The sequence below is a fragment of the Lithobates pipiens genome, unplaced genomic scaffold (genome assembly GCF_037356315.1).
Source record: "Lithobates pipiens isolate NorthernLeopardFrog02 unplaced genomic scaffold, aLitPip1_a1.2 Scaffold_8, whole genome shotgun sequence".
Lineage (NCBI taxonomy): Eukaryota > Metazoa > Chordata > Amphibia > Anura > Ranidae > Lithobates > Lithobates pipiens.
The window spans coordinates 345756864-345778750 of NW_027507903.1; the positions used below are offsets into that span (position 1 = coordinate 345756864).

The 21887-nt window shown below is 46.7% G+C and overlaps 1 protein-coding gene across 1 annotated transcript in view; it reads right to left on the minus strand.

The window, feature by feature from the left end:
• Positions 1-21887, minus strand: part of RAD50 (RAD50 double strand break repair protein) — a 471242-nt gene that overhangs the window by 117771 nt on the left and 331584 nt on the right. The window contains exon 17 of the mRNA XM_077473261.1: positions 11832-12025. Within this exon, the coding sequence (XP_077329387.1) occupies positions 11832-12025 (194 nt within the window). The remainder of the gene's footprint in view (positions 1-11831; positions 12026-21887) is intronic.

Consider the following 21887-nt stretch of genomic DNA (forward strand, 5'->3'; position numbering starts at 1 on the left):
TAGGCTCTGACCTATGTTGGGAGCCAAGCATATTGGAAACAAACAAGGCTTGAATCCTCTTTATTCCAGACCCACAGGGTGATGTCTTGAAGCAGTTTTTGAATAAAATGTAAGGGATGGCGTAAGGGATGGCCCTGAAGGAGGACACTATTTCCCCTAAAAATGTTCTGTAGCTGAATGAAGGAATTTTCCTTTATCCTGATAAGTTTAATTAGTCCTACAATGGAACTAATTCACGTCTGGGGTAAGAATACCTTCTTCTGTATGGTATCTATAACCAGCCCCCCAGTAACCTCCTTGATGGTTTTAAGGAGAATCTTCCTAGGCTGAGAATCCAACCTAGAGATTTCAGATATCTATAGCTGAGATCAAACTCGGTTTTTAGACCTGAGACCGAATGATCTATTAAAAGTAGATCCTTTTAATAGGCTAGGACCGTTATGACTTGAGCCCTTAACCTGGCTAAAGGAGGTGCCAGAATCTTTCAGAACACTCGTAGTGCTGTGGCTAAACCGAATGGCAGTGCCACAATTGAAAAAATAATTTTATATTTCAAACCGCAGAAATTTCTGGTAAGCGGAAAACATTGGCACATGGAGATATGCAACTCCCCTCCTTGCAGGATGGACACAGACGATCGAATTATGAAAGGATCCGATGTTTAAGTGCCGATTCAGATCTCTGAGATCTAGAATGGGTCTTACCTCTCTGTTTGGCTCTGAGACCTTAAAAGGTCTGCGCTAAAAAAAAACCCTGTTCCACTAAGAGAATCTCTTATAATTCAGATTTTTATTGACAATTTTAAGAAATTTACAAACAACTAAACACCCAAACACAAAAAAACAGAGAAACACACAACATCCTACAAATAATAAAGAACATACCACATTATAATAAAATATAAAACATATACCCACCCACTGACACACCCTACCACGGGGCAGAGGGAGAGCAAAAAAACAAAAACAAAAAAAAAAACAATTAGAACTACCCAAAATTACTGCTCAAACCAACATCACCTTGCTCAACCTAACTTTGCACCGATTTCCTATCCTGTCTACAACCTCCAATCATATTCTGTAATTCACAGGATTCCCTTAACATCTTCCATGGCTGCCAAATTTGACAACATTGTCCGTAAGTGTCCGTCTCCTGCAACAAGAGAATCTCCATCCTCGCAATATAATCCATCTCTGAAATCCACTCAGTCAACGATGGAGCATGTGCCAACCACCAATGGCTTGGTATAACTGCTCTTGCAGCTGTCAACCAGTGTCTCAGAAGGCCTTTTTTAATGCTTTAGATGAGCCAGGAAGAATGGATAACAAAATAATTTGTGGTATGTTGGGAATAGTTTCCCCCCGTTACACGGGCATAAAGTATCATATCCCAAAAATTATAAACTGAAGCACATTCCCACCAAATATGTAATAACGAACCTTTGGCAGAATGACAACGCCAACACAAGTCCGTGACATTTGGATATATCTGGTGGAGCAGTAACGGATATCTATACCATTGAGAAAGAAGCTTAAAGTTAGTCTCTAGTGCCTTAGTAGCTAACGACATATTATGTGTAAGAGTAAACTCTTTTTCCCATTCCTCTATTTTAATTTGGACCTTCAAGTCTCTATGCCACCTATCTGTAAACTCTGGGGGATATGGATGGAGTCTAGGGATAAGAACCCTATACACAGAAGACAAAATATGTTCTGGTACAGTTTCTTGTAGCAGAAAAGATTCAAAGGTATCTAGTTCTTTGTTAAACACATCCATAGAAAGGAAAGAAAAGATGTCAGTTGCCGATATTCCAGCCATTGTTTGATTGAATGTTGCTGTAAATTTGATAACGATGGGAGCTCTCCCTGAAAAAGAATTTGGGATATTTGACGATTTGACTCCTTGCTCCATGTCAAAAAATTCCCCAGTGCCATTGCTGAGGGAAACGCTGGATTACCAAACACGGGTGTCATTATTCCCACTTTTGGGGAGAGCCCCAGTTGGGTTTGCATTTTATCCCAGGTACGCAATAAGTGAGCTGTAAGAAGAGGCATGGAAGAAAGTGGGCCCCGGACAGCGGTATCTAAGCAGGGAAGCACCTGAAGATCAAAGGGGACAATTAATTGTTCTATGTGTACCCATTGTTTAAAATGCAAATGATGGAACCAGTTTACTAGTCTGACTAATATCGCTGACACATGCTAGTAATATAGGTCAGATGCCCCCACCCCCCCCTTTTGCTTTAGGGAGAGACCAAATTCTCTGTAATCTAGGTCTATTGCTTCCCCAGATAAACCTTGTAAAGGCAGATTGTAGCGTATTGAAGAAGGAACAGGGAACCACAATTGGTATGGTTTGAAAAAGAAAGAGAAAACGTGGTGCTATATCCATTTTTAAGATATTAATCCTTCCAAACCATGAATAGTGGACTTGATCATACTTTTTAAGGTCTTTTATTGTACGCTGCATAAGTGGATAATCATTTTCTATATATAGCTTAGTAAGATCCTGTGGAATTTTTATACCCAAGTATTTCAATGTCAAGGTACATATCTTAAAGGGAAAATTGTTCCCAAGAGCCTTAACTTGATGAAGAGACAGGGAAACATTAAGAATTTCTGATTTAGACAGATTTAACTTAAAATTACTCAAAGCTCCAAAACACTGGAATTCATACAGAATAGATGGCATAGAGACATGTGGGTTGATGACGTAAAGTAACAAATCGTCAGTAAATACTGCTAACTTCACCTCCTTTTTTGTCTAAGAGCTGTTACCAGATGTTTCATTAACAGAACGAACAGGAGAGGAGACAGTGGACATCCCTGATGCGTCCCATTTTGAATAGGGACATTTGGTGATAATGACTGGTTGATCCATATTCTTGCTCTTGGCTTAGTATAAAGCGTCATCATCTGGTCCTAGTCCTATTTGAGTCAGAGTCTGTTCAAGAAACGGCCACCCAACACGATCAAAAGCCTTCTCTGCATCGACAGACAGAAGGCAAACCGGTAATTTTACTGACTGAGCATAATCGATGAGTAAAAGGGATTTAAGCGTGTTGTCACGTGCTTCTCTCCCTTGTACAAATCCAACTAGTGTTGGAATGGCAGTTTCAGAAACATACTCCTGTTTACGATGACCAAGAGAACCACCGTCAAGAGATGATGGGGGAGTAAGCTTATACAAAGCTGTGAAATAATTAAAAAAATAAAATAGGATTTTTTGTACTCACTGTAAAATCCTTTTCTCTGTAATTCACCGACTGACACAGCTCCTCTCTTAGCCATTGGGTTGTTATGCCCACCACTAGGAGAATACTAGGCATTACTTGTTATGTAACACTCAGAACTTTTCAGTTCGGCTCAGGGGGCAGTCCCTTGGGCAACAACCCTCCAGCCTGCCATGCAGTCATCAGTATGTCAACAATCAGTATAACGTAAAGAGAAAAAGGAGGGGCGGGTGCTGTGTTGGTCGGTGAATTACAGAGAAAGGGATTTCACGGTGAGTACAAAAAATCCTATTTTCTCTTATATTCACTGACCGACACAGCTCCTCTCTTAGCCATTGGGACGTCCCCAAGCAGTGCCAAACAAGGGGTGGGGAAACAGCATAGAAAACTTCATCCACTATGGCAAGTGGGAACTAGTGAAACTTTACCCACAAAAAAAAAAAAAAAACCAACAGTGCATGGAGAAAACCACCACAAAACCGGCGTACCCTCAACAGGAGTGACTACCCACAACCACAACAAAACTGCGGAATGTAATGCAACAGCGCATTAACTTAACGGTACTGCGTTTTTATCGAAAAACCTGACATCTACCTAGTAGAACTTGGTAAACGTGTGGACAGACGACCAGGTTGCTGCTTTACACACCTGAGCGACAGACGCTTAGTGTCGGAAGGCCCAAGATGTTCCGATTGCCCTTGTGGAGTGGCCCGTGACCGGAAAGGGGGCATCTGTCCCTTCAAGGCATAGGATTGCACTACAATCTGTGTGATCCACCTGGAAATGGTGGCCGACGAGACCACCTTGCCTTTCTTTGGACCAGCCACCAAAACAAACAGTGAGTCTGACTTCCGAAAGGGAGCGGTGGCAGACAAATACACCTTTAGAGCCCGAACCACATCCAGCGCATGAAGGGCTAACTTCCTTAGGGTGTTTCGGCTTAGGACACAGAGATGGTAATACAATGTCTTCATTGATATGAAAAGCCGAGACTACTTTCAGCAGAAAACACGATTGTGGACGCAACACCATCTTATCTTTGTGGATAACCAGATAAGGAGACTTGCAGGGCAAGGTGGCCAGTTCTGAAACCCTCCTGGCCGATGTGATGGCCACTAGAAAGACCACTTTCTGGGAAAGAGTCAACAGGGGAATCTCCCTGATATTTTCAAACGGCAATTTTTGAAGCGCCGGTAACACCAGGTTTAGATCCCATGGGGGTATCGGTGGACGCACCGGAGGAACTACATGTCGCACCCCCTGAACAAAGGTACTCAATAATGAGTGAGACGCCAGGGGTCGCTGAAAAAAAAGACAGCCAAGGCTGATATTTGCCCCTTAATGGTGCTTAATGCCAATTTCTGGTCTACTCCTTGCTAGAGAAACAGCAGGATCCTGGATATAGAAAAGGAGCGGGGATGCCATCCTTTCTCCTCACACATGGAGATGTAAGCCTTCCAGGTACGATGATATATCTCCCGAGAAGAAGATTTCCATGCCCTCAACATAGTTGGGATCACAGAGTCCGACACACCCAGGTTTCTCAACACCTGGCTCTCAATAGACATGCCGTTTAAAGCCAGCGATGGTAAAGCACGATGGACAAATTGGACCTTAAGACAGAAGGTCCTCTCATAACGGCAGTCGCCATGGGGCGCCTGCCACCAGGCGTACTAGGTCTGCGTACCAAGGACGCCGAGGCCAATCTGGGGAAATCAGTATTACTGGGATCCCCTCGACTTCCACTCTGCGAAGCAGACGTGGTAACAGTTTCAGTGGAGGAGACGCTGGGTCGGTACAATCACCGACTTCTTTAGGTTCAACAGCCACCCAAATTCTTGCAGGGTCTGCATGGTAATCTCCACAACCTCCTCTAATTCTGAGGCAGAAGATGCCCTCAGGAGGAGATCATCTAGTTATCCCATGATCGCGATCCCACGTTGCCGCAGCAATGCCAAAACTGGAGCCAATACCTTGGTAAACACTCGGGGGGCTAATGCCAGACCAAAAGGAAGAGACACAAACTGGTAGTGTGCTTCTCCAACTGCAAATCGCAGAAACTTTTGATGCCGAAGGCATATGGGTATGTGCAGGTACGCATCCTGGATGTCCAAAGACGCCAGGGAGTCCCTTTGATGGAGTGCAGCGACTACTGAGCGAACTGATTCCATTCTGAACTTCTGCACTTTCACAAAGTCATCGAGGGCTTTTAGGTCCAAGATTGGACGTACCCCTTCCTTCTTGGGAACCACAAACAGATTTAAGTAGAATCCCTGGAAAGTTACGATTCCGAAACCGATACAGCCACCCCATGACTCAGCAGGTCCCTTACTGCCCCCCAAGAGGGTCTCCTGGCGAGATGGGGAAGAGGGCCCCCAAGAGGGCCTCCTGACGAGACGGTCAAGAGAGAAACTATCTTGTAGCCTGAGGAAATCAGATCGCAGATCTATTGGTCAGATAGTCGAGAGGACCATCGGCTGCAAACTCCCAAAGGCCTCTTGGCATACTCTGAGGGTGTTGTGTGCGGAGTCACCTAAGTGGATTGAAGTTTCATCTTCTCATCCTCTTGCTTTTATATTTAATATTATTTTTGGACTAGTCACATTTTGTTTTTTATTACTGTTTTTCACTTTTTTATTTGTGTTTATATCAATAATTTGTACACAAGGTGGAAAATAAGTGTTGTTATGGTGGTAATGATATAATTTAGCACTATTTATGGTATATGCTTTTCACCGCAGCTTTCTTTTTTAAATTGCTTTATATTGTGTGTACCTCACATTAAATTGCAGCAGGAATTTTTTATATTTTTTTCACGGATATTCTTTTAATGTTTATAGACAGCGCTGTTTTTTCCAATTTTTTTCACAAGAGAAGCCTGTTGCTCTCCCAATTTGTGGTGCAACAGTTTTGCCCACTCAGTGTCTGCGACACAAGTGCGGATGCCAGTACTGGTCGCACGGTGGACCCCACAACCGTAAACAAGGAACGAGCCACTGCCTCGGCCTTCCTGTCCGTGGGATCCTTAAATGCAGGTGTCCCCTCTACCAGGATCGTAGTTACTTTATTTAACCTGGATACTGGGGGGTCCACAACCGGAGGAGCCGACCACTTCTTGAGAAGGCTCTACTCAAAGAGCTAATGCACCGCCATGGATTTGGGGACCGAAAAGGTCCGTTGCGGGCGACCCTATTCCTTGTAAATTAACTTGTCAAAGTAAGTCAGATACATGAACACCTTAGGTGAACGGGCTGATTTGCGGGACCCAAAAGGGACCGCTACATCAGCAGAGGGATCTGCTGGCACCTGAATCTTCAGGGTATCACGCACAGCTGTGATAAGTGCTCCAACAAGAACTTTGACGAGCACGGACCTGGACAGGGACTCATCCTCACTGGCCGAACGGTCCTGGTTAGCGTCATCTGACAAGACAGAGCAGGGGTCATCAGCCTCAGCAGGGCCCGAGTCTGCATCAGAGCTCTCCCCAGAGGACCGGGGGGGGAAGGGGCGCTTTTTTGCACCCTTTCGCCCAAGGACCACCTCTATCTTGGCAACGAACGAATTGAGGACCGCTATCAAGGTGTCCAGGGGCACAGCGCAGGCCGCAGGCAACCCGGTTGCAATTGCCTGGATTTCGGGGGAAGAAACACCAGTTCCTGAAGCCCTGCTGACCCTACCCTGTCTGCCACCCAAAGGGAACTTAGGACAGTGACAGTCCCACCCTCATAACTGCTGCTGGCTGAGGGGCTCTTTCCCGCAGGACTCACCACCCTGAGGGGTTCTGCGCTATCCAGCAGGTAGTGCCTGTAGTCTCTGTTGGCTCCCAGGTGCAGAGGAAACAGTGCTGTGTCGGTGGAAGCAGCTGCAAATGGCGCTAAAACCTCTCTGAAGTGTGCCCAGGTATTCAAGAAAATGGCCTCCCAGCGTTCATCACAAGGACATAAAACACAGGGAAAATGGCCGTCAGAGCACAGGAGCACATGCCGCCGCTAGAGTACACTGAAAGATGTGCCGCCTCATCACCACTGCTAACACTGAAGCCCTGGATAACAGAGGGAGAGTATCCAGAGCCGCGTCACAAATGTACTTCAGGCCTTGCACTAGTTGGTCTGCTAGTTCCACGCAGACAGGAGAAGCCTGTTGCTCTCCCAATTCGTGGTGCAAAAGTTTTGCCCACTCGGTTAGTGTCTGAGACACAAGTATAGACGACAGTACTGGTCGCATAGTTGACCCCACAACCGTAAACAAGGAATGAGCCACTGCCTCTGCCTTCCTGTCCATGGGGTCCTTAAAGGCAGGAGTCCCCTCTACCGGGGTCGTGGTTATTTTGTTTAACCTGGATACTGAGCGGTCCACGACCAGAGGAGCCGACCACTTTTTGAGAAGGCTCTCCTCAAAGGTGCAAAGCTGTGATAAGTGCGCCAACAAGCGCTTTGTCGCGCACGGACCCGGACGGGGACTCATCCTCACTGTCCGATCGGTCCTGGTCAGCGTCACCTAACAAGACAGAGCAGGGGTCACCAGCCTCAGCAGGGCCCGAGTCTGCGTCAGAGCTCTCCCCGGGGCAGGGGGGCAGGGGCCATTTTTTACCACCTTTGCATCCACGCACCGCCTCCACGCAACGAACAAATTGAGGACCGCCGACAAAGCATCCAGAGACACCGCACTGTCTGCAGGCGAACCGGTTGCAATTGCCTGGATTTCGGGGGAAGAAACAAGAGTTTCCGAAGCCATGCTGACCCTACCCTGTCTGCCACCTGTTGGGGACTTAGGACAGTGATGGTCCCACCCTCCTAACTGCTGCTGGCTGAGGGGCTCTTTCCCGTAGGACTCAACTCCCTGACTGGTTGTGCGCTGTCCAGCTAGTAGTGCCTGTGTCAGCTCCCAGATGCATAGGAGACCACACCGCGCTATGCAGAGCTGCTCTGAATGGTGCTGAAACTGACCAAAAACATGTTCAGGCTTCAAGAAAATGGCCACCGAGCGTCCAATATAAAGAAAATAATCACAGGGAAAATGGCCGCCGAACTACAGGAAAATGGCCAGAAAGCATGCTGCTCCTTGCCCCACCAAAGATGGCCGCCGAGCACTGTATACCATGAGAGACAGCGAGAAAAAACATGCAGATAATGGCGGTGAAACAGAGCTACAGCGATCAACAGACACAGCCTCCAGACACCTCCAGGGAGAGACCTACACACATGCAAGGCACAGCCAGCCCACGCAGTCACCCTCAGGTGAGAGCCCTCCTGGAGAGCCCCTGTATATGGCACACACACACCGCTCAGCAGCCCATGCAGCATCCCCCACAGGGAAGGGGGGAGGTAAGATAGGGACAGGGAGAGAAGAGAGGGAGGTGAAGGACCCCCAAATCGATCTCTCAGGGAATGCCCAGCTGCTCAGCCCCACCGAGGCAGGGAGAGCTGTACTTACCAGTCCTGAAATGCTGGGAGACATTCCAAAACAGACCCACTCTCTGATCAGTACGGGGTGGCTGCTGGCCCGGCACACTGACGCAGACATCAGTAGCCCGATCATATGTTTGCCCGGGAGCATTTATCTTCACCGACCACCTCTGGAGCTGCGGCATGTCGTGGCCAACCCAGCGCGGAGCTCTGGTCTGCACACGCTCGCTGGCCAGGCTGGGGAGACTACAAGGATAAGAGTATCCAGCCTGTCACCCAGCCGGCTGTTGATAGCAGGTCACAGGATCTTTAATCTTGCTCAAAAAGCAAAGCTTCTGCAAAAAAATACATGGACCGATGGGCCTGCAGGGTTCCTACTTCCTAGGTCTTTCTCTTTCAATAGGCAGAAAAAAACTGAAGCTGCAATGCTGGCTGTGGGGTTGTTACCTAACGGACCGCCCCTTGGGCGGAACTAGAAACTTCTAGTTTTTATATTACATGTTAGCATGTTATGCCTAGTCCTCTCCTAGAGGTAGCGTAACAACCCAGTGGTCTAAGAGAGGAGCTGAGTCAGTCAGTGAATGTAAGAGAAAACCGAGGTACTGCCAGTAGTGGGAGGGGTTATATAGGGAGTGGACTTTTTGTCTCAGGGCGTGCCAGTGTCCATCACCTGAAGGTGGCCTATACCCCAAATAGTAACTGCTATGGCTCTGTGTCCCGTGATGTACGATAAGAAATAAAAATAACCCAAGTAAAGGAGGCAGGAGGGAGTTGGGGGGGGGGCACTTGTACAAGGGTAAACAAGCATGAGGATATAAGGCAACAGAGGCTGTGGCATGTGACACCAGAAGAACAGAAGGATGAACAGCATGAACCCACAAGCCTAAACACCTAGGTGTGTCCTGGGGTCTGACAGGAAATTCTGAAAACTTTACTAATCTTAATCCAAAAGAACATGATTCTAAGAATCATCTGGACCCATCCCACTCCAGTGAAACATCCTCAGCTGAGGAGCAAAGGAAAGAAATATTAGTCTCACTTCTAAGAACATTTACCTATCTAAGGATAGGAACAATGAAAAACACGAAGAAATGTGCTCAATAAGCTGAGAATCAGCTATAGGATAACTGGTAGACATTCCAGAGATCAGGCCCCACCAAGGCTGTATAGATGTACTATATCCCCTACACTTGCAGTAGGTTCCCAGCATTTTCTGGCTACTGACAATCCAGGGGAGAACAAGGCCATCCAGCAATGGATAATTCATGCCATGCATGAAATGAGAAACTTGCTCTGCAGTGTAATGACCAAAAGTTGAGGAGAGCCAGATGGCCATAAGGGAGACACAGTAAAGTCAAGAGCAGCACACTCAGTGTCATTCAGTGTACAGACCAGGCTATTTGGCCTGTCATAGGAAACTCACTCAAAACCTTTCCAGAGGTGTAGGCCCTGTAACACTTAAAGCGGAGTTCCACCCAAAAATGGAACTCCCGCTTTTCAGAATCCTCCCCTGCTAATACAGGTATTTTGCTCCCACTTCCGGGCATAGATAATGGAGCCAGCCGCGGGTATCTACACCACTTCCAGCACATTGTCATCGGTAGGTGGCACATTAAGGCTGGATTCACACCTATGCATTTTTAGTGCTTTTTGCATTTTGCACTACAGTCAATTTAGCATGGATTCCTATGGAACGCATTCTGTAGTGCAAATCTGCAAAAAGCACTAAAAATGCATAGGTGTGAATCCAGTCTAAGTGACTACCCTGAGTTTGGTAGTGCCCAACAAATCTTGGATGATCCTATATATAACAGTCTAAACATATTTTTTATGAGGATTATAGTCGAAGACTTGCTTTTTTAAAAACATTTGGTATTCTTCAAAATTGCTGAATTAAGTGGAATCATTCCATCACTGTACATACCATTAGGGTTATCAAACAATGACAAATAAAAAAGGTATACTTTCTAGAAACCTGTGACTTATCTCCCATATACCCAGAACATGGTAGACAATCTGATAAGTGCATATATTTGCATTTGAGAAAACCCACATCCTCTTCAGAATTTGCTCACAGTGCATTTTTTGGCCTAAATTTCAATAGGAACTGAACAAACTGTCTCCACTCATACTGATTTTTGTACAATAAAAACAAGAAAAGAGCAGCTGGCTGGCATTTTCTAAACTTCTGAAGAAACACAACATGCAAAAGCACTGTGGACAGTTCATAATATGTAGATGAAAAAACAAGATATGACACCTCTAAAGTGATTTTTATTTCAGATGTGACACTGGGCTACAAAATTTCTGTTTCTGCCCCACAATACAATCATAACAATAGATTTCCATTAACAATATGACTAGTAGAGGAGTCCCCCCTCATAGAATCAAAGATGATATTAATGTTTCTATAATCTAGTCCAATAATACACCTGTGATCCCTTTTGGAAATCATGACATGCATTTACCTTAGGAAATGTTTGGAAACACAAATTTCTACTCTTGGAGGCCTTTCACACTGCGCCGCCCATAGCATTGGCGGTAAAACGCCGCTATTTTTAGTGGCGTTTTACCGCCGGATTTGCGGTGCATTTCGAGAAATGGTTAAAACCGCCCACAATAGCGGCGTTTTGCCGGCCGTATTTCAGCACTGCCCCATTGATTTCAATGGGGAACAGCGGTGGAGGAGCGGTAAATACACTGCTCCTTCACCGGTCCAAAGAAGCTACTGCAGGACTTTTACTGATGTTCATATGGTTCTAACAAGCTTCAGATGCTTTAATGTGCGTAACTGTAAGGCATTTTGAATAGACTGCCAATACATCACAGCACATATTTTAATGGACCTGCAGCATTTTTGTCAAAGAACGGGCCCACAACACATAGATGGTTATCAATGAATAGGCTGCCTTACCACAGTGATAAACTCTGTGGTTTACATCAGTGTATTGTGGTGCACTAAAATGCATATGTGGGGCTGCTAGGTGTGTTGGAGTATGGATGTAATCTAATTGCACAGCACAGCTATGCACCACATTTATTTGGGTACGTTGACACAAGTAGCAGTAATATGTAGTAAAAAGACTGTTTAACTTGTGTTACTGCAATAAATCAGTGTGAAAGTGCCCACAGACATTCTCGTTTTGACCTATTTATCAGCACTTAATGTGCTGACCACTCCACAGTATTCTCACCCTGATCTCTCTTGACAGGCTCTGCAGCTCAGTGGTCATCTCCACACTTTGCTCTTCTAATTGCTGGCGACGCTGAAGATTGCTGGAAATCTGCAGCTTCTCTGCTCGCAGTTCATTGGCAGAACTCTTCAGTTGTTGGATCTGTTCTTGTTGGTCCTGTATCCGCTGGCGCAGCAGCTCAATTTTACCAGAAACTAGAGGTTACAAAAAAGAATATGAAAATAATTAGGTACAATATGCTGCAGCTGCTTTTTCATACTAGCAGAGGTTATGCAGTTAGGCTCCTTGGGGGCAGGGACCGATGTGAATGTAAAATATTTATGTAACAAGCTGCATAAATTGTTGGGGTTCTACAAGTACCTGTAATAGATCAGAAACATAACCCTGTCAAGTTTTTGAATCAAACTACAAATAAGCTAGGCCTACATAGTAATCAACTACTGCATCAATTCAACAGGGAAGAGATTCCCAAACAGTGTCACAAGAGACATACAGTATGGTGTTTTCATGTTCTGAAAAGGTTGCCATCTGGAGACCGTGAACAGGTGTTTGTACAAAAGGAATTCTTGGTGTATTACAAAACTCTCCATACATGTGATAAACCACCCCACAGCTTCCTAGTGGCTTCTGTGAAGTTATCCAACTGTTTTACAGGATTTTTATTGAATAGGTCTGCATGTGTTATATTATTTAATCATACAGGTAGTTAATGAGTCAAGGATGTAAGCTAGGATGAAAACACAAAATAGGATTTTTCATAGATCTGGATATAGCAGAATGAAGTCTACTAGCTATGTTTGATATGGATAACTACACTTCTCAAATGATCTCTCATCCCTGCAGTGCTTTATATGACAATGCAGTCCAGCAAGAGATGTAATCAGCCATGGATCCTTTGAAATGGCTTTTTTTTTTTTTTTTTTTAACAACTTCACAAGGATGTTACTGTACGTTTAAAGACCGGGACTCCAGCAGGTAAACTATGCAAAAAGTAAAACTAATTAAGAGGAGGAAAAAAAAGACAGCAGATTTTGTACAGTATTAGGAACATTACATAAAACAAATAAGTTAAAGCTTATAGACATTCACCAAAGCACATTATAAATGGTTTTGATTACCATACACATTTTTCCAATGTATTAAGGGCTCATTCACATGCGCCAGATCGTTTTTTAGAGGCCATTTGACATGCCTTTAGGAGTTAATATGCACCACCTATTTTAAACCCCTTCCATCAAGGCCAGATTTGTGCAGTGCATGACTAATAGTTGTCCTGTGGACAGATTTTTCCACCTGAGCTGTGGATCTCTGCAGCTCCTCCAGAGTAACCATGGGGCTCTTGGCTGTTTCTCTGATTAATATTTAAAGAAGACTTGGTCGTTGTGCACATTTCCAACAGGACACTGATCCAAAAACACACATCTAAGGCCACTGTTGCATTTCTGAAGAACAGGGTGAAAGTGATTCAGAGGCCAAGTATGTCTCCTGATCTGAACCCAATCAAACACTTATGGGGAATTCTGAAGAGACAAGCATCACTCTCCAACCAGCATCCATGTCGCCAACTTGTTCATTCCATGCCTAGAAGACTTGGTATTGTCCTTACAAATCATGGAGGTCATACAAAATACTAGATGTAGTTGTGGGGCATATTAATTTTTGCATCAACTAATTTGAGTAAAGCGGACTATTTTGTAATCCAAGTTATATTATTAAAGTTATACGATTAACCGATTAATTAATTAATGACGGCATTAGCGCGGACCTACATTTTCGGGACTACGTCTATTGACGTCGTCCCGTGTACGAGCGGCCTGCGCGCCCCCTGAGGGGCGCGCGCGGCACGCTCTGTGATTGGTGAGTCCATGAGACTCACCTGATCACCGATCCGTGCAAGGGGTCGATCCCGACCCCTTATCACGTGATCAGCTGTCAGCCAATGACAGCTGATCATGTGATAGAACGGAGCCGGTAATCGGCTATTAGCCGGTAAAAAAAAAGATCACGGCCAGTAATGTAAGCGCTCACCTGCCCACTGCCAGTGCCCACCTGCCCCCTGAAGTGCCAATTTAATAAAAGTTAGTGCCCCCCGTCAGTGCCACCCAGCAGTGCCCACAGTGCCACCCAGCAGTGCCCACAGTGCCACCCAGCAGTGCCACCCACAGTGCCACCCAGCAGTGCCACCCACAGTGCCCACAATCTGCCTCAAAGGTGCTGCACCCCAGTGCCGCCCATCAGTGCCCAGCAGTGCCGCCCATCAGTGCCGCCCATCAGTGCCCAGCAGTGCCACCTATCAGAGCCACCTATCAGTGCCACCTATCAGTGCCCATCAGTCCCATCTATCAGTGGTACCCATCCGTGCCACCCATCCATGCCACCCATCCGTGCCACCCATCCGTGCCATCTTATCTGTGCCCATCTTTTCTGTGCCCATCGGTGCCGCCTTATCTGTGCCTATTAGTGCCGCCTTAACTATGCCTATCAGTGCCTACCAATGCAGCCCATCAGTGCCCACCAATGCAGCCCATCAGTGCCCACCAATGCAGCCCATCAGTGCCCACCAATGCAGCCCATCAGTGCCCACCAATGCAGCCTATCAGTGCCGCCTAATCAGCGCACTTCAATGAAGGAGAAAAATGACCCGTTTGCAAAATTTTAGAACAAACTATTAAAACATGATTTTTTTTTTTTTTTTTGCATCTTTTTTTTTTTGTTTAGCAAAAAATAAAACTCTGAGCTGTAACTAAATACCACCAAAAGAAAGCTCTATTTGTGGGAAAAAATGATAAAAATTTCATTTGGGTACAGTGTTGTATGCCCGCGCAATTGTCATTCAAAGTGCATCAGCGCTGAAAGCTGAAAATTGGTCTGGGACTGAGGGGGGTTTAAGTGCCCAGTAAGCAAGTGGTTAAACAGTCGTTTTTTTCAGGTGCACTAATTTTAATGACGATTAAAGTGAAAAATTCCTTTAAATATCTTGTCTGGGTGGTGTCTATAATATGCCTGTGAAGTGCCACCTGTTTCCCGTGTTTAGAACAGTCCCTGCACAAAATGACATTTAATGGAAAAAAAGTAATTTAAAACTGCTTGCGGTTTTAATGTAATATCTGGTTCCGGCAATGCGGATGAAAATCATTGAGAAAAATTGCATGGGTAGCCCCCCTGCCCATTACCAGCCCCCTTGGGTCTTGTAAGGATATTAAGGGGAACCCCATAGCCAAAAAAAAAAAAAAAGGAAAGGTGTGGGGCCCCCAGGCCCTATATACTCAGAACAGCAGTATACAGGTGGTGCAAACAAGACAGGGACTGTGTAGGTTTGTTGTTAAGTAGAATCTGTTTGTAATTTTGAACTGGTACATTTTTAACCACTTAATAACCGCCCTATAGCCGAATGACGGCTACAGGGCGGTTTCTTAACTCTGGGAGGCCGTCATATGACGTCCTCCCAGAATTCCGCTCTCGCGCGCCCCCTGGGGCACGCATTCGAGAGCATCCGTGACCACCGGGTCCGCATCACGGATCACGGTAAATGGCCGCTCATAGCGGCCGTTTACCACGTGATCGCTCCGTCAAATGACGGAGTGATCACTTGTAAACAAACCGGCGTCATGTTATGACGCCGGTTCCTCCCTCCCCCTCACTGTACCGATCGGAACAGCGAGGGGGGAAGAGATTGGTGTCAGCAGCGATGTGGGCTGCATCTGCAGTGCCCACATCGCTGCTCACCGAAAATTAACCCCTCAATACCCTGCAATACTCTGCCATTACTCTGCCATTACTCTGCCATTACTCTGCCATTACTCTGCCATTACTCTGCCATACCCTGCAACGCTCTGCAACACCCTCCAATACCCTGCAACACTCTGCAATGCTCTGCAACACTCTGCAATACCCTGCAACACTCTGCAATGCTCTGCAACACCCGCCAATACCGTGCAACACTCTGCAATGCTCTGCAACACCCTCCAATATCCTGCAATGCTCTGCAACGCAATACTCTGCAACGCCATACTCTGAGATACCCAGCCATAGTCGGTGATACCCTGCAATACCCAGCCATAGACACCCCCCCCCCCCCTCCCGCCGCCCTCCGGTGCTTCTACCGACTCGCCAATACGATCAAATCCAGAATCTTTTTTTTTTTTCAGGCTTCCCAGCTTAGAGATGAGATGCGGGGTCTTATTGACCCCATATCTCACTGTAAAGAGGACCTGTCATGCCATATTCCTATTACAAGGGATGTTTACATTCCTTGTAATAGGAATAAGGCCGCGTACACACGCGGGGACTGTTCGCTGAAACTTTGTTCGTCAAACAGTTGCCGCAACAGTCCGCTCAAAATTTGCATGAGCGGACTTGCCCACACACGAGCGGACTGTTTCAGCGAACTGTTTGCCAAACAGTTCGCTCAACTTTTGAAATGAACGGACTCGCCCACGTAAGGCGGAGGCAAGTCCGCCCATTTCGAGCGCGTGTACAGGTAGGCGGGGCCCGCGAAGGAGACGTCGCGGGCACCGCCGCCTGGAATGGACTTAAAGGGGAACCCCAACGCCGAAAAAAATCGGCGTGGGGGTTCCCCCAAAGTCCACAACAGACCCTTGTCCGAGCACGCTACCCGGCCGGCCAGGAAAGGGGGGGCGAGCGAGCGCGCCCCCCCTCCTGAGCCGTACCAGGCCGCGTGCCCTCAACATGGGGGGTGCCTTGGGGAAGGGGGGGCCGCGCGGCCCCCCCACCCCAAAGCACCTTGTCCCCATGTTGATGAGGACAAGGGCCTCTTCCCGACAACCCTGGCCGTTGGTTGTCGGGGTCTGCAGGCGGGGGGCTTATCGGAATCCGGGAGCCCCCTTTAAGAAGCTCGCTCGCTCGCCCCCCTTTCCTGGCCGGCCGGGTAGCGTGCTCGGACAAGGGTCTGTTGTGGACTTTGGGGGACCCCCACGCCGATTTTTTTCGGCGTTGGGGTTCCCCTTTAAGTCCATTCCAGGCGGCGGAGCCCGCGACGTCTCCGTCGCGGGCCCCGCCTACCTTCACACGCGCTCGAAATGAGCAGACTTTCCTCCGAGCGGGAACAGTTTGCTCATTTCGAAAGTAGCCTACACACGGGCGGACTGTTCGCTCAAACAAAGTTTCAGCGGACAGTTTTTCGGAATTTCCGAAAGACTTTGTCCGTCAAACTGTCCGCTGAAACTGTCCGCTGAAAGCCCACACACGGGCGGACTGTCCGCTGAAACACTGTTCAGCGGACAAAGTTGGGCGAACAGTCCGCCCGTGTGTACGCGGCCTAAAAGTGATCAAAAAATTTATTTTTGGGGAAAAAAATGTCAAACTAAAATAAAGTAAAATGAACAATAAAATGTTTTTTTTTTTTTTTTAAGCGCCCCTGTCCCCATGTGCTCGCATGCAGAAGCGAACGCATACGTAAGTCCCGCCCACATATGAAATCGGCGTTCAAACCACACATGTGAGGTATCGCTGCGAACGTTAGAGCGAGAGCAATAATTCTAGCCCTAGACCTTCTCTGTAACTCAAAACATATAACCAGTAAAAAAAAATTTAAACGTCGCCTATGGGGATTTTTTAAGTAGCGACGTTTGGCGCCATTCCACGAGCCTGTGCAATTTTGAAGAGTGACATGTTAGGTATCGATTTACTCGGTGTAACTTCATCTTTCACATTATGCAAAAATTGGGCTAACTTTACTGTTTTGTTTTTTTTTTTTTAAGCACAAAACAGTTTTTTTTCCAAAAAAAAGCATTCGAAAAATTGCTGCGCAAATACCGTGCGAGATAAAAATTTGCAACGACCACCATTGTGTTCTCCAGGGTGTTTGCTAAAAAAACATATATAATGTTTTGGGATTCGATGTAATTTTCTAGCAAATAAATGATGATTTTTTCATGTAGGAGAGAAATGTCAGAATTGTCCTGGGTGCTCCAGAACGCCTGATGGCGCTCCCTGCATGTTCGGTCTCTGTACGTGGCCACACTGTGTAAAAGTCTCACACATGTGGTATCGCCATACTCGGGAGTAATTGCAGAATGTGTTTTGGGGTGTAATTTGTGGTATGCATATGCTGTGTGAGAAATAAACTGATAATATGACAATTTTGTGAAAAAAAAAAAAAAGTAAAAAAAAATCTTGATATTGCAAAGAATTGTGGGAAAAAATTACAACTTCAAAAAACTCATCATGCCTCTTACTAAATACCTTGGAATGTCTTCTTTCCAAAAAGGGGTCATTTGGGGGGTATTTGTACTTTTCTGGCATGTTAGGGTCTCAAGAATTGAAATAGGCCGTCAGTACTTCAGGTGTGATCAATTTTCAGATATCGGCACCATAGCTTGTGGACTCTATAACTTTCACAAAAACCAAATAATATCCACCACTTTGTACTTATTTTTACCAAAGATATGTAGTAGTATACATTTTGGCCAAAATGTATGAAGAAAAAATTACTAATCTGCTAAATTTTATAACAGAAACAAAGAAAAATTCTTTTTTTTACAGAATTTTCTGTATTTTTTCTTTTATAGCACAAAAAATAAAAAACCCAGCGGTGATTAAATACCACCAAAAGAAAGCTCCATTTGTGTGAAAAAAATAATAAAAATGTCATATAGGTCCAGTGTTGCATGACTGAGTAATTGTCATTCAAAATGTGAGAGCACCAAAAGCTGAAAATTGGTCTGGTTATTAAGGGTGTTTAAGTGCCCAGTGGTCAAGTGGTTAAAGTGTAGATCCAGTAAAAAAAAATCTATTTTTAAACTTTTTGGAAAACATAGGGAAGGATTATCACCCCTGTATAATTTTTTAGGCTGTTTGTCTTTTTTCATCTCACTTCCTGTTGTCTCCTTCCGTTTGCAAGTAGGAGACGTTTGTAAGTTGGATGTTTGAAAGTAGGGGCCTGCCCTATATGCTCTGCAGAAATGGGGGCCTAAGGTGTTGGTGTTACCACAACACTGTAAGCCCTGAAAGTGACTCTTGGTGGGCGCTGGAATGATTATATCAAGAATTGTAATTACATGCCATTGTTGAACAGTGGTAGAAAAATTGGGCCTTTGGTGGTTGTGCTGGTGCCACAACACTATAAGTCCTCACAGTTACTCTCGGTGGGTGCAGGAACGGGCCCTGCTGTGAAATATTATATCAAAAATTGTAATACCATGCCCCTGTTAAACAGGGGCTGAAAAATTGGGCCTTAGGCACTGCTTGCTGGTGCCACGACACTGCAACCTCTCCCAGATACTCTAGTTGGAGTGCAGGAATGAGCCCTGCTGCAAAGCATTGCATCACAAATTGTAATTACATGCCCATGTTAAACAAGGGCTGAAAAATGAGGCCTTAGGCACTGGTGCTGGTGCCACGACACTGCAACCTCTCCCATATACTCTAGTTGGAGTGCATGAATGAGCCCTGCTGCAAAGCATTGCACTCCAATTACATGCCCCTGTTAAAAGGGGGCTGAAAAGTTGGGCTGGTGGCATCACCCAGAACCAAAAATGTTCTTCCAAGATATCAGAAGGATCGTTGAGGAGGAAGAGGATACTCAGTCAACATAACAGGACAGTCACCCAGCATCAGCATCAGCATCAGCATAGGCAGTCTTAAAGGGATGTGACATTTCAAAAACAAAATATTCAGTTACATCAGCTTCAGTTGCTTGGCGGCTGGTGGTGATCCAAGACCGATTCATCTTTATGAAGATCAGTCGATCAACCGAGCCGGTGGATAAGTGCACCCTGTGATCGGTTACAAAGCCACCAGCAGCACTGAAGGTGCGTTCCGAAAGAACGCTGGATGCAGGACAGGCCAGTAGCTCAATTGCATACTGTGCAAGCTCTGGCCAGTGATCCATCCTCAAGACCCAGTAAGCCAGAGGATTTTCGGTGGGAAAGGTGTCCAAGTCTGACCTTGCCCCTAGGTATTCCTGCACCATGTAAATCAGACGCTGGCGATGGTTGCTGGAACCGATCATACCTTGGGGCTGCGGACTAAAAAATTGTCTGAACGCATCGGTCAGGCGGCCACCTACTCCATCACTCCTTCTATGACTGACGAAGCCTCAGCAAAACGTTGTCCAGGACCAGGAGTTTGTAACCTCCCAGTCTCTGGGAACGCATTGCACAGACCTTTCTGCAAGGCCTCCCCGGAAATGTCTCATCCTCTGCTCCCTCTGCGATGGCAAGATAAGGTCCGCAACCTTACCCTTGTACCGTGGATCAAGGAGAGTGGCCAGACAGTAATGGTCCCTCTCCTTGATTCGAAAGAACCTTTCGCAGGCTTTGCAGGATCAAGGAGGCCAGGTACAGTGTCACTGATGCATGCACTGTCACTGCTCACCATCCTCGTGGCCTCCTCAAATGGTGACATGACAGTGAATGCATCCCTGATCATGGCCCACTGGGGTGGTGAAAAAAAAACAAGCTCCCCTGACCCTGTCCTGGTGCCATAGTCGCACAGGTATTCATCGATGGCCTTTGCTGCGTGTGAAGTCGCTGCAGCATGGTCAACGTTGAGTTCCATCTGGTGGGCATGTCAACCTAAGGCGGTTCTTGGGCAGGTTCAACTCCTTTTGGAGCTCAGCCAGCCGAGCACTGGCATTAAATGATCGGCAGAAATGCACACAGACTTTCCTGGCCTGCCTCAGGACATCCTGTAAGCGTGGGTACCTGCCCAGGAACCAATGCACCACCAGGTTATGGAAATGAGTCACACAGGGCACATGGGTCAGTTGTCCCTGTCGGAGGGCGGAGAGGAGGTTGGTGCCATTGTCACAAACCACCATTCCTGGCTTAAGCTGGTGTGGAGTTAACCACCTCTCGGCCTGCCCCTGCAGAGGTGACAATATCTGCCCCAGTGTGGCTCCTGCCCCTCAAAAAAACTAGCGCAAGCACGGCATGGCATCTTTTTGCCTGCATACTCGCGTAGCCCCTTGAATGCCTACGGAGCACCGCTGGTTCCGAGGATAGAGCACTGGAAGAGGCCATGGAGGAAGAAGAGGAGGAGGGGGTGGAGGAGAGAGTCGTGTCACAATCAGTAGTAGCATTTTGGAGGCATGGTGGGGGAACAACCTCCAACACTACTGCACCTTGTCCTGCATCCTTCCCAGCTGCCAGAAGAGTGACCCAATGGGCCGTGAAAGATAGGTAACGTCCCTGTCCATGCCTGCTGGACCATGAGTTAGTGGTAATATGCACCTAACCACTGACTGCCCTGTCCAGCAAGGCAAGGACATTGCCTTCCACATGCCAGTAGAGCTGGAATAGACTTTCGTGACAAAAAGTGACGTTTGGGGACCTGCCACTGAGGAACCGCACATTGCACAAACTCACGGAAGGGGGCCGAGTCTACCAACTGAAAAGGCAGCAGTTGAAGTGCTAGCAATTTAGCCAAGTTAGCTTTCAACCACTGGGCATATGGATGGATGGGAGTGAACTTCTTTTGACAGTCCAGCAGCTGGGGCAGGGAAATTTGCCTGCTATAATTGGATGTGGGTGTACTACTAGAAGAGTGCCCGCAAGTACTTGGCTGTGACACCTAATTGTACACCTTCATTCCTCTCAGTGTAGGTTTCAGAGAGGACTGAAGGTCTAGTGGGGTTGGAGATCCCAGCTGATGAGGAGCAAGGAGAGGTCTGCTTTGATCTTTGGCGTGGGTCTTTAAGGTACGCTTGCCAACGAGCTCTGCATGGAAGGTCAACATATGTCTGGCCAAGCATGTGGTGCCCAAGCGGCTGATGTTTTGGCCAAGCGTGATACGCTTGAGACATATGTTGCAAATAGCAGCGGTGCAATCTGATGCACTGGTCTCAAAAAGGCCCACACCAAAGAACTTTTGGAATAACGTGCAGAGGCAGCGCCCTACACAGGCAGAGCTCTGCGGTGTGATTCAGTCGGTGTGTTGCCCCCAAGCTGGCCTCCGGAGGGCATCCTGCCTCGTTGGAGATGTGCCGCCTCCTCCTCCTCTCTCCCATCAGGCACCTACGTGGAGTCAGTGACCTCATCATCCCCTCCCTCTTCGTCACTGGAGCAAACCTGGCAGTATGCTGCAGCTGGTGGA